Source organism: Desmodus rotundus, chromosome 3 (genome assembly GCF_022682495.2).
Source record: "Desmodus rotundus isolate HL8 chromosome 3, HLdesRot8A.1, whole genome shotgun sequence".
Lineage (NCBI taxonomy): Eukaryota > Metazoa > Chordata > Mammalia > Chiroptera > Phyllostomidae > Desmodus > Desmodus rotundus.
This window is the reverse complement of record NC_071389.1, coordinates 45,069,352-45,085,672: the sequence shown is the minus strand read 5'-3', so window position 1 is coordinate 45,085,672 and position 16,321 is coordinate 45,069,352. Positions and strand designations below refer to the sequence as shown.

At 40.9% G+C, this 16,321-nt stretch overlaps 1 protein-coding gene across 3 annotated transcripts in view; it reads right to left on the bottom strand.

Annotated features, from left to right (window-relative positions):
• The window catches only part of CACHD1 (cache domain containing 1), a 208,482-nt gene that overhangs the window by 81,294 nt on the left and 110,867 nt on the right, over positions 1 to 16,321 (bottom strand). For all 3 annotated transcript variants that reach the window (XM_024565420.4, XM_053920359.2, XM_053920360.2), the window contains exon 3: positions 10,369 to 10,517. In XM_024565420.4, the coding sequence (XP_024421188.3) occupies positions 10,369 to 10,517 (149 nt within the window). The remainder of the gene's footprint in view (positions 1 to 10,368; positions 10,518 to 16,321) is intronic.

Below are 16,321 nucleotides of genomic sequence, written 5' to 3'. Positions count from 1 at the left end.
GCTATTCATCCGACTTCTCGTTTGCATCTTTATCACTTGCTCCAGATGTCAGAGTGACTGGCCATTTCCAGCCATGGGGTTTTCTTCATATTGACATGTCTCTCCTGGAAATCACTTCTTCCATATCTTCACATTTTCAAATCCTTTTTCTGCTTCCACACTCAGCTGAAATGCCTCTCCCAGAGACCATTTCACAAATGATAATTTTTTAAATGAATGAGTGAGTGAGGTATTTAACATCTGTAGGCCATGCTGTGTGATATCTTTTTCCTCCTAGGTGACTCTCAAAAAGAAGAAAACAAATTTCCTCATGAACTCCAGAATGCCCAACTTCGGGCAGTAGGAAAAGTTGCCTGTAATGGCAAATGGCTCCAGTTAAAAACAAACCTTCTAAGAAGGTTGAGGGAAATCAATGACTCTTGAGAGACGGGTCTCTGGAGTATAGTTCAAACTACGCATTTTATAGTAGGGGAAACTGAAGACTAAAAAGGTTAAGTGTACTTCCCAGAGCGGAGGCCCATCCAGTCTTAGTACTGTATTACTACAATAAAACCTGCATCACAACTGAACTTAAACTGAAAGGAAAACTGTCTTCACTGCTTAAGGAAGGTACTTCTTTCCACCACCATAGAGACTGAGCTGATTTAAAAAAAGGAAATGAAAAAAATGTAAAAGAAGCTTGCCTTTTCTTAAAATGAAAGAAAGCTCGTGTCTGAGTTTAAATTAAAGATAAACAAAATAAAACATGAAAACCTGACCTGAAGCTAAATGCCTCAAGAGAGCTTAGCACAGGGGGTTAAACATCATGGGTCAGGAAGTTAATCATCAAAATTAAAAATAATTCTCTAAGTAACTTATTTCTGCCTCTAATGATGTCAATAACACTTAAAGAACCTGAAATGTGATAGTGAAATTTGCACACATCTAAATCATGACACAAAAGACACATTTTACATGAAAAAAAAATTACTCAAATGCTAGGATTCCTTTCCTTCCCAGGTAGCCCATTAGCATGAGCACTGATGTTCTTAAAAAACTGAGGAATAATTAACATATCATATCAGCTTCAGGTGTACAACACAGTGATTAGATATTTGTATATGGTGTAAACGTTCACTACAGTCGTTCTAGGTAACATCTGCCACCATACGGAGTGACAATCTTTTTCTTCTGATGAGGACTTTAAGACCCACTCTCCAGCAACTTTCAAATATACAGCATGGTGTTATTAATATAGTCGCCATCCTACACATTACATCCTCGTGTCCTATTTATTTTGTAACTGGAAGTTTGTACCCTGTGACCTGTTCGCCCATTTCTCTGACCCCTCACCCCTACCAACCTGTTCTTTGTATCCACGAGCTTGTTTATTTTAAAGAAGATCCCACATATAAGCGAGGTCATATATTTGTCTTTCTGTCTGACTTATTTTACTTAGCGTAATGCCCTCAAAGTCTAACCATGTTGACACAAATGACCAGATCCCATTCTTTTTTATAGCTGAATAACATACAATCCATTTTGTATAGATACAATGCTACTTCTTTGTCTATCCATCCATTGCTGGATACTTGTTTTCGTAATTTGACTATTGTGAATAATGCTGCAGTAACACGAAGGAGCAGACGTATTTTTGAATTGGTGTTTTTCTTTCCTTCAAATAAATCCCTAAAGTGGAATTGCTGGATCGTATGGTAGTTCTCATTTCCAAGGAATCTCCATACTCTTTCCCACAGTGGCTGCACCAGCGTACATTCCCACCAACAGTGCATGAGGGCTTCCTTTTCTCCACATCCTCACCCACACTTGTCATTCTTGTCTTTTTGATGATAGCCATTCTAACAGGTGTGAGGTGATTTCTCACTGTGGTTTTGATTTGCATTTCCCTAATGATTAGTGATGTCGATCGTCTTTTCATGCACCTGTTGGCCATCTGTATGTCTTTGGATAAATAGACATGTACTCAGATCCTCTGCCCATTTTTAAATCAGATTTGTTTTATTGCTATTGAGTTGTATGAATGCTTTATATATTTTGGATATTAAGTTCTTGCCAGATACATGACTCGCAAATATTCTCTCCCATTCAGGGGGTTGCCTTTCACTCTTTTGATGATTTCTTTTGCTGTGCAGCAGCTTTCAGTTTGAAGTATCCCACTTGTTTATCTTTGCTTTTGGAGTTAGACCCTGAAAATCCTGGACAAGACTGATGTCAAAGAGCTTACTGCCTAATGTTTTCTTCTGGGAGTCTTATGGTTTTAGCTCTGACATTCAAGTCTTTCATCCAGTTTGTTGTTTTTTGTATATGGTGCAAATAGTGGTCCAGTTTTCTCAACACCTTTTATTTAAGAGACTACCCCTTCCCCACTGTATATTCTTGGCTTCTCTGTCATAAATTAACCAACCATATATGTCTGAGTTTATTTCTGGGCTCTCTGTTTTGTCCCACTGATCTGCATGTCTGTTTTTATTTGTGTGTGTGTTTCCAATACATTTGTAATATAGCTTGAAATCAGGGAGATGTCTCCAGCTTTGAAAGCTCCACAGAATGAGAGTCTAGCATCCTCCAATATAAACATGAGGCTTCAGAAAACCTTAACTTCAACATTAGGCCTTCTATCCCAATTTTCTGTTCTTTCTTTGAAAGGTGGGTATGATGGTTAATTTTATGTGTCAACTCTGTTGGGCCCTGGTCCCCAGATATTTAGTCAAACACTATTCTGGGATGTGTCTGAGAAGGACTTTGAGGGATAAATCAGTGGACTTGTGGGTGGGCCTCATCCAGTTAGTTGAAAGGCCCAAGGAATTCTGCCATCAGACTGAAACTGCATCTCTTTCCCGAGTTCCGTCCCACTGTGCTACCCTGCCGATTTTGGGCTTACATCTCCACAATCGCGTGAGCCAATTCCTTAAAACAAATCTGTCTCTCACCCTTTTCATTATGTTTCTTTGGAGAACCCTGAATCATACAGAGGGTTGTAACAGTGGCTATTCATGGGATTGTAACCAGGAGCCTGTTTCTTCATCAGAACCCATGCTAGAGGCCTTGCCTACAGCACAATACCCCCAACAGGCTGACTGATAAGACCTGACTCCTGAATCATATAGTTCTAATGGGCACCAGCTGGGGATGCATTAAATTTGGCTTCTCAGAAAATGACATGAGTCCTACCTGCCTTCCCCAGTGACTGCATCAATCTCAGTGGATGCTCCAACTAAAAAAGCAACTTGTAAAATAGCAGGGATCCAATTTCATAACGGTTCCAAAGTTTCTTCATTTTTTGGAATCAGGGAAGCTTTTAAAGTCTCCTCTGGTGAATATGAGAAGTCTCTACAGAGCTACCTCCAGGTGGTTGGCTTCAGAGAGCCTTGGAAATAAGTTGCTTACTTACTCTAGCTTCATCGGAGCATCACTTTGTTATCTCAAACCAGGTCTAGATGCCTTAATGCCAATTCCTACCATGAGTAACAATTAACAAGCATGACTTGAGTGAGGTTAACAGCGCTGAATCCACTTGGAGACACAAAAAAGAAAACCTAAGTTCATTTTCCCAGTATTCACCCCCCAGTTTACCCTCTCCATTGTTCCTTTTTTCTTAAATAATGACATCAAAAATTAAAAAAAAGGAATGCCACTGGGCAGGAACATCTACAGGAGAGATTGTGGACTGGGAGGAGAGAAATGGGCTAAGAGATGTGGCAGATAAAGTTGTTGATCAGCCTATGGAAAAGCCAAGTGTTGTCAGGGCCTGCTGGCTAAACAACAGCTTCTGATGCACACAGCAGAGCCCCATCCCTGTGGCAAGCCAGGTTTCTGGGACAGACGTTCTTGGTGTTATGCATAAAGGAGCTGTATCCTTTAAATTTGAGAGAATGAGAATGCACGCTTAAGTTGCAACAGAAGGAAATGCATATGGATATTTTCTTAAGTGGAATTTATTAACATTTATAGTCTTTTTAGATCATGAGTTGCAAAATCACATGTAATGTGGGCCAGGCAGGCAATGAAAGTCTGGGGAATGGGTGCATATAATACAATATGGACTTGTGGGGACTGTGGTGAATGAGAGAATGCGTGTCCTGTCTTCAAAGAGGAGATGCCCTGTGGGAATGTGGACTCACTATTGCCAGATCTTCTGAATTTCAGAGAAGACTAAAATTTGGATTTTTAACATGTGTATCCTCCCAAAGTTTAAATGTTGGCAACAGGTTTTAAACCATACCAATTTAAAAACCTTTAAAGCATCTTGTGGAGCCAAGATAAACACATCTGTAGGCTAGATACAGCCCACGAGCGTAACTGCGAGTCTGCGTGTCTGTGCGCTTTTTGTGGGACAGTCGAGGATCTCATGTACCCTCATCACCTGACCCGATACAACACAAAGGGAGCTGTTAATGAAATTACAGGAATAAATGAACTTTTTTCAAAATCATGTTATTGTAAGTGAGACACAGAAAATGAGTTTGTCTTAGATTAAGCCTTAACCTGTCTACTTTTCTCTATATTTGAGAATGGTAATGCTTCAGATCACTCCTTCAACAAGCAATGGTGCAGCGCCTAACCATTGTGCAGGATCCAGTACACAAGCAACGGAGGAGTGCCCAGTGTGCCCGGTCCGTACCCGAGCAGTGGCAGAGCGCCCAATCACTGTGCAGGGTCCCTACCGAGCAGTGGCGGAGCGCCCAATCACTGTGCAGGGTCCTGTACAAAATAATTAACTTCTAGGGCTCCTGCATACGAATTTTAAGAGTTGATTGATTCAATAAGGAAAGTATCAAAATCTGAAAAATCAGATTTTCTGCTGCTTTGCAGTTCTCCCTGTTGTCACCATAGTATAACCTTCAGGGTATATATAATCTGCAGAATGCTCTATGCTTTAAAGCCCCCCTCTCTTCAGCGCTGGGAGTTTTTTGTTTTTTTTTTTTTAAATATACATTATTAAGGCTTAGAGAGAAAAAACCAAATACTAATTACAAATCAGTAAAAATAAAAGTCGAGGCCTAAAACAAAAAGTGAAAAGTTTCTTCCTCACATTATTTTATACATTTGAAGAAGAAGCAAGGTCAACAGGCCACAGGCACTTAAAATGTTTGTGACAAGTAGCCAGAGTGTCACTGGGCCAGTGCTGAGTTTTTTAAAATGTTTATAGAGCCCACATATAAAAAACGGACAAATCCAGATCTAAGATTAAAGATCCTTTATCTCAAGTCCAGTTGCTTCTTTATTTTTGTAATGGCTGTATTAATACATATGCACGTGGCCAGAGGTTGGAAGGACTTTAGCAACAATCTTGATTCCACTTTTCATAAACTTCCGTCATTACCATATCTATCACCTTTAAAATTTTGGTTACATTCACTTGATATTTCTATTTCAATTAACTCACTTTTAATTTAGGTGTGTTTAGTTTTTAAATAAAACTTTCTGTTATTGCCACAAGAGAAAAAACAATATCCCTTGACATACAGGATAATATTGAATCGCATAATTATCACATTTAAAAGTTATGACCTAAATAAACACATCTCCCGGGGAGGTGGGTACTGTCATTATTTTCATCTCACTGATAGGAAGATAACCCTGCATGGCAGGTACCACCCCACTGGTAAGGACACTGAAGGTCAGAATGAAGTGACTTCCCCAGGTCAACTCATGAGTGAAAAAGGTATGGCTCAAAACCAAATTTGCCTGGCATTTAAAATAATTATTTTCAGTATGTCTTTAAATGACTTCCCAAGCCTGGGAGTCTTCCTTTTTGAACTTAACTCAAATATGAACTCCCTAAGATTCAAATTGTAGATATTTTCAGAGGGATTAGAAACGAGAGAGAGAGGACTGAAAATGTGTGCAGGAGGATACCAGACAGTTACAGAATGCAGAGAAAACTGTTTTATGAGGCACTGGAACAAAGGCAGCTAAGGATTCTTACTCTGGTTTACCTACTATTAACTCTGTCCACTTTTGAATCTTCATATAAAAAGGTGAGAGAGTACTGCAATTTTAGAAAGTGTTATCGTTTAGCTAATGGCTAGAAAAGAATCAGCTCAGAGTTCACGCCAAAAATTCCTACACACAGGTCCCTGGAAAGTGAGCTCAGTGCACAGCCAAGAAGACTCAGTTAAGAGAACGGTGGTCGTCACCTGCCACTTCAGTGGCAAACAGGCGTTATGAGATCTCTCTCCCATGTGCCACCAGAGGGGCCTGTCTTTTGCTCACCGGTACATCTTCTGATTACTCAGCGTTGGAGTCAGAACTGCCCTGGCTTTACAAGATTCATCTCAAACGGCAGTTCTCACTTCTGTCAACCACGAGTGAGGAGAGAGGATTGCCCCAGAGCTTCGCCGAGTCCCCGTGCGGCATTCAATGCTGCCGTCTCGCCTCTGAAGGAGGAACAGCCTCTCACACTAACTCAGCAGCATGCATCCTTCCAGAGGTACCATTAAGGTCTCTTGGAAGCTAGACTGAACTAAATGAGAAATTCCTAGAGGGCGGAAACTAGATACATTTTATGTTTCACTGTATTCACTAAAGGTAGACCACTGTGGTTGTGCCAAATACCTGGATGGCTATCTCAGACCTCCACCCTTATCTCTGCATATTCAAAATGGAAATGAATGTCCTTCCCCCAAAACGTTTTGGTGTGACTCCTCCCAAGTTTTTAATGTGTGTGTGGGTGTATGCACATATGTATGGCCATTTTCACAAGTAAGCCAATTCTCTTCTATAGCATGGCTGCATCTTATCATCTCGCTTTTACAGGATACGGTTTCCTTAACTAACCCCATAGAGCTAGAAAGTTAGGGTCTTTACAATGTTCTCTCTTCTGAACGGCACTACAATGACTTTCTTTACCTGTTAGTCTTTAAAAACATGTCTGATTATTTTCTTGCAATATTCCTCCAAATGAACAGATCAAATACCATGCCTATTTTCCAAGTTTATAGTCTTTAGTGATGACACCCACCTGGTACATTTCTTGGCTTCGAGGAACCACATCACCTCTCATCTGTGTCACATTTTGCCTTAACTATAAATTATGTTCAGTATTTGCCCCCCACCCAGTAATTTTTAAATTTGTTGAGGAATTCTGGTGAGGATGGAGGTGTAGGTAGACATGCTTTGCCTCCTCGTATAACCATAGAAAGAATTACAACCAGATCTCAAACTAATAACACCCACAACCATCAGAAAATTGAGCTGTACAAAGTCTAACAAGGATTTAAAGAAGATACATTCGTCCAGATGGGTACAGAGGGCGGAATCACAGAGATGGGCAGAGAGACAGCAGAGGCAGAACAGTAGGTCCCACATTCATGTATGGTGGATGAAAATCAGGAGGGATACCTTGGGAGAGAGCGATCCCAGCCCCAGGTCACCCAAGCCCAGGGTTGCAGCACTGGGAAGATAGATTCCATTACCTCTGGCTGTAAAATCCAGTGGGGGTTGGGGAGGAAGAAGACACTACCGGATTTTTGCTGCTTAAAGGGCCCACATGATCTTTAACACACGCAAACTCACCCACTCCAGGATTCCTCCAGTGGAAGGGCGCGAGTTGTACACAGGAAGACGGTGAAGTGACCAGAAAAGGGGCAAGTGCCAGGTGAACCTCCAGAAGCCAGGGGACAGCTCTGTCCCCTCTCCAAGCCAACCCCACATAGACAAAAAGCGGTCAAGTGGTTGCCCCACCCTTGCAATTACCTTAGGGTCCACCCCACACAATTTACAGGTGCCTTTTCTACAGTAGGCCATGGTACTGAGACAGGGAGTCAAAGCAGCTCTACCTAATACACAGAAACTAACCCAGGGAGGCTGCTAAATTGAAAACACAAAGAAATATAGCCCAAATGAAAGAACAGAACAAAACCCCAGAAAAAAGACTATGTGAAACACAGAGAGCCAACCTATTAGATGCAGAGTTCAAAACACTGGTGGTCAGGATGCTCAGAGAACTCATTAAGTACGGCAACAACATAAAGGAAGAAATGAAGGTTACACTAAGTGAAATAAAGAAAAATCTACAGGGAACCAACATAGAAGTGAAGGCCGCTGGGATTCAAACCAATGATTTGGAACATAAGGAAAAGATAAACATTCAACTAGAACAGAAAGAAGAAACAAGAATTCAAAAAAACGGGGATAGGTTTAGGAACCTCTGGAACATCTCCAAATGTGCCAGCATCTGAATCTTAGGGATGCCAGAAGGCAAAGAGTAAGAGCAAGAAATTGAAAACTTATTTGAAAGAAAACCTCCCTAATTTGACAAAGGAAATAGACATGCAAGTTCAAGAGCACTGAGAGTCCCAAACAAGTTGGTCCCAAAGAGGAATGCATCAAGACAACATCACAATTAAAATGCCAAAGATTAAATATCAAGAGAGGATCTTAAAAGCAGCAAGAGAAAAGCAGAGAGTTACCTCCAAAGAAGTTCCCATAAGACTATCAGCTGATTTCTCAAAAGAAACTTTGCAGGTTAGAAGGGACTGGCAAGAAGGATTCAAAGTGATGAAAAGCAGGGACCTACAACCTAGACTACTCTATCCAGCAAAGCTATCACTTAGAATCAAAGGGCAGATAAAGTGCTTCCCAGACAAGGTAAAGCTAAAAGAGTTCATTATCACCAAGCCCTTATTATATGAAATGTTAAAGGGATTTATTTAAGAAAGAGAAGATCAAAACTATGAACATTAAAAAGGCAACAAATTCACAACTATCAATAACTGAATCCTAAACAAACAGACAAACAAAAACCCTAAAACAAACTAAGCACTAAGCAAACAACCAGAACAGGAATAGAATCATAGGTATGGAGATCATTTGGAGGGCTACCAGCTGGGAGGGGGAAGGGGAAAAAGGTGTAGAGATTAAAAAGCATGATTGGTGGGTACAAAATAGACAGGGAGAGGTTAAGAATAGTACAGGAAATGGAGAAGCCAAAGAGCTCATATGCATGACCCATGGACATGAACTAAGGGTGGGGGGATTGCTGGAGGGAAGGGGGGGTACCAGGGGAAGGGGGGCAAAGGGGGAAAAATTGGGACAACTGTAATAACATAATCAATAAAACATGCTTTAAAAATAAAATGCAGAATATAGTAAATAAAATCAAATATTAGCTATAAGTATTACAAAGAAGTATAATACTTAAGTATTACAAATAGGAAGTATTTGTAATTGTTCCCTTCTAGAGAAGAAGACAGGGTGGCTCAAAGGCATTAAGTACCAAGTCCGTCTGAGTATTGTGTGCTGTAGGTAGGAGTCACATCCAGATGTCTCACTCCAAATGGCATATCCACTTCCACTTAACTTAGTAAACAGCTGATCTGAGCTTCTTTGGGTCACAGACAGGGTAAGCCAGAGAGAAAGCTCATAATAGTATCACATAGATGGAGAAATAAAATATCTTAAGGATACTCTGCTACCAACGTAGCCCACCAAGAAACTATAATAAGTAAAAACTTGCTTGCAGAAGCAAAGCATCATTTAACCACTAAACCAAAAAAACCCAAAACTATGTCATACGCATCCCTTGAATAATCTCAGGAGTATGTATTGTGCAACAGGGAGTAATAAATACTAATTATGGTAACATTTCATTCACAATTTTTAAAGTATGTTAATACAGTTTACTCATTCTAAATAGCCCTAGAAAATTGGTATAATAAAGACTGCTATCCATTGGTAGAAAACTGCACATAAAAATAAACATTAAGTAACTTAAGATCACAGCTAATTAATTAAAGGCCAAGTCAAATTGAAAATTAAGTTCTTTGTATCTCTAGATAAGTGTTTTTTCCACTACAATCTCTAGCATCATGTGATGCTATACTCTTCCAGATATAAGTATCACTAGCCCAGTAAATGAAAATATCCTCAATCATACAGATAACAATTCTCTTTCAATGTTATCTGAAGCCACATTTCCCTTGGAAGTTTTAAATGTGGTATCTACACTAAAATAAGAAGTGGGAATTTTTGCTGCTCTTATTAAAGACAAAGAGCACTCCCTTAAATTAGGCAAAGTACTAGAATTAGAGAGATGACCTTATTCATGATTTACTAGTTGACATAGGACGAAATGTTTGCAACTTCCTAGACTCAGTCAACTCTGCTCTCAAACAGTATCTGATGCTTCTGAACCTGAATTCCAGCCTGACAAAAAGGTGAGCTTGGAGGGTCCAGGAATTCCCTGGATATAGAATTAGAGTCACACTTCTTTAAAAATTACTTGTCTGTGTAATAATAAAGGGCTTATTTAAGATAGGAATACTGTATACACTGTGCAATAAACAAAACACAGGTATTTTGAATATGAATGGAAAGCAATTCAATTCCTGGTTTAAACAACAATGAACCATTGTGACGCCTTACTCCATCATGGAAGGTGGGATGGTACAGCAGTCCTGGATTGCAGTGAGCGGGGAGGTCAGGTGAGCCGTGTAGGATGCTTCCACGACTTGCTTGTTCCGGTTGACCACATCCAGGTACCGGTTGAACTTCTCTCGGATTTTTTTGGCTAGCTGTGGGGACAACAGTAAGCATAATAAATAGAAAGTCCAAGACAATAACCCACTGTACTTTTTCTCATGAGCTAATGTGTGTCACAAACTGCACGTATTAAACTTCGGGTGAAACAACACACACCCAAGACTCTTATTCCACTGTGTTAACTGAGACTAAAAACTGCAAAATGCCCAGAAGTCACAGAAGATACTCAGATAACGATAAAGTACCATATTTCGCCCTGTATGACGGGCACTCTTTTGCCCAAATTTTTGCGGGAAAACTAAAGATGCCCATTATACATGTGTATAATGATTCCATACCATGGGTACAATAACGGGTACGATAATCTCGTGTATAATGTGCACAAAAACGTGGGTGGGCCTTATATACAGGAGCGTATTATGCATGGTAAAGTCCAGCAGTATCTTTTGTTTCATAATAGAGGATGATGCATTAAGAACTGTTCGGGTGTTCAAATTCAAACGGCACATTATCAGTCCACAAAATGCCTTGCTCGATAGGTAAACACAAAGTTTCTCGATATGACTGCCCACGTGACCGTGGGCATTGGCCGGTGCAGAGCAACAGTAATGGCTGGAAGGGAAATCTCCACTACTCACGGCTCTGGGTGCACGTAGATTTTCAGGGGAAAATACATAAAGGAGGAAAAAAGACACTTAGTGTCTCATCCTTCGCAACTTCAGGGGCACATCACAGCCTTCTGTGCGAAGGGCACGTCCCCAGCGCTGTGCAATGCAGACACCCATATAAACCAAATAGTGAGAAACACACTTGGTCAGTTACACATTTAAAATGGACAAATGTCTTTCTTAATTGCCGTGAACAGAACACTTCATCATAATTTACTTTCATGTGGGAATAACAAAAGCACATTGATAAGCATACTGCTTTTTCCTCCATTGTTTCCATCAAATATCACAGCTTAATTACGGATCTCCAAGGAAAACTGCTGTTTTTCTTCCCCTTAATCAGAACGTTAGCCAAATGAAATGACTGACAGAATTATAGCTAATTGGTTTGGTAGAGCTGTTCATCATCAGCGTACTAGTGGAGAACTAATCATCTCCTTTGGGCCTCGCATCTCACACAATCCGAGAGCTCACAGGCTAAGAACATGGAACCAACTCAAAATATCTTCATTTGTTACGTTCAAGTCAATTTTAAAATCTGATCTTCCTCCAGTGATATTTGGAAACTTTCACTTTCAATTAAATAACTGAGGCTCTCAGCCCTGTTAAACCTTGCACAGACTATAAAGTTTAGAAAAATTTCTGGACATAATGAGAGTATGTACGAGTGTAATGTTTAACTTGATAATGGGTTGTCCAAATTCATTTCAGCATTTTCAAAGGAGGAATTTTGTGTCTCAAAGATTAAGAAGTCCACCTGCAATTCTACTCCCTGAGCTAGAATTCTTACCATTAAAAAGAAACACATGCTTTTCTCACTGGGGCCTTTGCAATAAAGTGTAGAGAAACAATTTATCTTCCCATCTTAGTGTAGACCGCAGTGATTTCACCCCCTCAGGAATACTTGGCAAAGTTTGGAGACGATCCTGGTTGTTCCAACTTGAGTGTTACTGGCATCCAGTAGGTGGAGGCCAGGATGCCCCTACCAGCCTACAACGCACAGGGCAGTCCCCATAACCAAAAATTCTACAACCCAAAATGTCAACAGTGCCCTGTTTGAGACAAACTGACAGAGAAACATCGAAGACAATTATCCTGATTTTCTATGCAGTCAGTAAGCCCCAAACTGTTCTTCTAGGTTAGCTCGCCACCCATAACAATGGTACCTTAAGGAGGGGAAAAAAAACTCGAGCAAGTTTTAGTATTTACAAATTTCTACTTTGTTCTTTTCCCTTTCTCCAAGTAATAGGAAAGAGGTTTCACATATGTCTACAGTTCTTTAAAATGTGACCCAAATACAGGGACACAGGACTCTTCCCCCATTAGTGGATGCACTGACGTGTTTTTTTAAACAGCAGGTTGCACTGACTGTAAGAATCCCTATTTCCTAGCCTTTCACATTCAACAGCTGAGGATGAGAGACAGTAAAAAGTTCCAGCTTAAAGCCTAGTAACACACACTACACTTTAGTGCTACCGTCTACTTAACATCTGGTTCCCCCACTAGACTGTGTGCACCGTACGCACAGGCAATATATACATATATTTGTTCTTCTCTTTATCTCCAGCACCTAGCATACTGCCTGGTATTTTAGGCAGACAAAAATTACTGAATGAGTTAACAAAGGTCCAAAAAAATCTGAGCCCTGAGACTCAGTCATCAGCCTTATCTTTTGGTCTAAGGATTCACAACCTCTTTGAAAACATGGAGTGCTGATTTTAAAAATATATAACAGTATGTAGTTCTGGAAACTCCAAGACCAAGTTCTATCTTTTCTCTTTAGGTTCTGAAAGAAACTAAGTATCGTGAGTTCTCCACCTACAAGTAGTAGGAGTGTAGTCCATAAGTGCCCTGTAGCAAAAGTTCTACAGCGGGGTAAAGATGAAGCACGCTTGAAAGGACTGAAATTCCAAACGTTTTCACAAACTTATTCCTAAAGTGAAAACGGAATTTGCAACCACTTCCTTCTCTCACATACTTAGAAACGTACACAAACACTTGAGAATTATCCACGTGTTTCTTCTACACATTTGGAAAATTCGGATTTTAAAAAAGTCAGATCTAGTAATCATGGAAGACTAACCTGGCTCCCTGCCTGCTTCTGTAGGAGCTAAGAACGACTGTTACATTTCTAAATGTCTTTTTATAAAAAGGCATTTTGTGATACTTAACTATTCAAAATTCAAATTTCGGTGTTTGTAAGTAAAGGTTTTATTACAACAGCCAATTGTTTACATGTCACTGATGGCTGCTTTCATTTACACAACACAGCCTTAAGTAGTTGCAATAGAGACTGTGTGGCCTGCTTTGCTGTATGTGAAAGTCAGAAGCCCTAACATGTCCCTAGATAGGAGCCATAATTCCTGTATTTTTATAAAACTTTGCTGAACACGCCTCCCCATTGAGAAGTGGGTCTTAATGTTCCTTGTTCTCCCACTGCTTGAATGTGGGTGGGCTTCTGATGGCTTCTACCAGCGGAGTATGGAGAAAGCGACACTATGCAACTTCTAAGGCTAGGTCACGAAGGGCCATGCGCTGCTTTCCGCCTGTCTCCTTTGGAATGCTCTCTGCTACCCTGCTGTGAAGAGGTCTGAGACCACATTCAGACGCCTGGTTGGCAGCTCCAGCTGAGCAAGTCTTCAAGTCCTCCAGCCCAGACTCCAGCTTGAGTCAAGAAGCCTCCCGATAACTCCAGCCCCCAGTGTTCCCCTGATGAAGCTCCAGATATCACGGGACAGAGACAACCCATCCTTGCTGAACCTGGCCCAAATTCCTCACCCCAAACATCCATGGACATAAAGATACAGTTGTTCGTGCTACTGCATTTGGGGTGGTTTGTTATGCAGCAACAAGTGACCGGCACACGCCGGAGAAGCGGAACTCCATCCTAAGATAAACACCCCGAAGCTGAACTAAACAAAGCTGCCCAGATCCATGCACTGTATCTACATCATCAGAATCTCCAGGGTAAGAGCCTGTGTGTTATAAACCCATCGTCAAGAGATTTCACGGTCCTTCAGAAAATTCTAACAGCTACCATATAGTGGTACTTACCACACATGAGACACGAAGACCCTACAGTGCAGGTATTATCAATTTATGAAAATGAGGTTATTTTGTGGCTCAAAGCTGCAAGATAAGCAAAAAAAACTCACTCACTCATTCCAAATCAGAACTGTCTGGTCTACAAAGCCTGTGTATTCCTCTGCTCAGCTGTGGTGCCCCAGACAAACCCAACTTAAAAGAAGCTGAAAAGGTGGCCTGAAATAAAAATACGACAAATCACAGACTCTGAGGAATGGAACGTCCATTAACACAGTCAGCCCAGGCACAGAGCCACGGGAATGTCTGCCTTTGGCTTCCTGGCTAGGTTGGGCCTCAAGCTTCATTCTTCATCAGTGGGGGCAGTGCCTTGCATGCAGAACCCAGACACACACGACAACTAACAGAAGGTCTCAAACGCAAGCTCTCTCCACCTGTCAGAAACTCCTCGGCTTGCATGTTCTGACACCCCATCTTGCCGTATTTACAAAAACGTAACTGCCAACACTTACTGACTGCTAACTCTGTGTGGGGTGCCATTCTAAGTACCATACACACATATACCGACCCTTCAAAGAACCCTAAAAGGTACGCATCTCCATTTTCCAGAAGCAGACACTGAAGGTTACATAACTTGTTCAAGGTCACAAAGCTAGTAAGTAGAGCTGGGACTCAAACCCCGAAGTATTCTAACTTCAGAGCCTAAGCTTTCAACTTTTACGCAACACTGTTCTTTTTGTAATACACAGATTGACAACCTCCTCCCCCATTTCTTTTCAATTCTTAACAAATGCTGTGAAATTCTTGATGGAAAACCCAAGCCACACTCAGTCTTATTACCTTATAATAAGAATTAGATATTTTAAAATTAATATTTCATTTAGAATTCTCCATGATTCCTTTGAAAATCAAGATGTTGAGGAAGTTTAGAACTGCTAAATTCTACCACTGATCTAAAAAACGGGATAGGGCCAAGCTTGAAATAATGTATTCTCCAAAAACAATGACTACCTGTTATACTGTGGTGTAAGTTACACCAAACTAACTTACATTCTAATTACTCCAGGGTGTGTGTGTGTGTCTACCTGCTCATAACCTGGAAAGAGAACAGAGTAAATGTACTGTTCCTTTCCTTCAGGAAGTGAATTTCAGAATTTAGTATTTTCCTCTGGATTTTCATCTGAATTAGTTTAATCTGCCATCACAATGTTAAAATGAAATTGTAATCCCCATTTTACAAGTGAAGAAACTGAGGCATTCGGGGAGCATAATGGTCTCTCGACTCCCAGGGGGTGAGCTGGCCTCCCCTGACCCCACTGCCTGAGACGACCTCCCTGTGCCCTTCAGACAGGCATGTGATAGGGACTCACTATGGAAACCTCAACGCGTGCTCCACCGCGGGGTGTTTTTTCTCTCTCTGAAAGCAATCTCTTTTAGCATGCTAACCAAATCCAGGTTGCTCGGCAAGCGTAACAGAATCTTTTAGAGGAAAGATAGCCCACAGAGAGATTAAATCCTGAATGTATCGGTTAAACTGAAGAGGACCGGCTACCAGCGCGGACCTTTCCAAAAGGCCAGACGGACTCTGGGGCTGCCTCGATCTCTGCAGACGGGAGAAAACAAAGGACATTCTTGACAAAAAGCTACAGGTGGACCCACCATCCTCCTCAGTGTAATTAAAAACATTTTTCTTTCTACAGCTCAGCTTTCATCTTTTATCCTTCTTTATCCTCTCCCCTTCATCCCCTAAGGGGTTCCTGAATGCTGATGAGACAACGGGACTAAAACCATCTTGTCATCTTTTGGGTCAATTCTTGGGCTAGCTAACACCCAGCCATGGGTCAAATGATCAGTAGGTACTGCACTGGTCCCCATGGGAACGGATTCTAATTTGTCATCATCTCCAGTGACAACGTTTCATCACAACATCAATGAATTTCTTTCTTGCTGAATTTCACTTCCCTTAATTTTCCCATAGACAGTTCTGTCATTTGCATACTTCCCCAGAGCCCTTTTTTTAAAGCTCTTTTTACCTTAGCTTTATACTTCTAAAGACTGGGGGTGGGGTGGGCACACGGTTAAAAGAAAACAAAAATGCAAAGGCAGAGTACACACTTTATTTATGT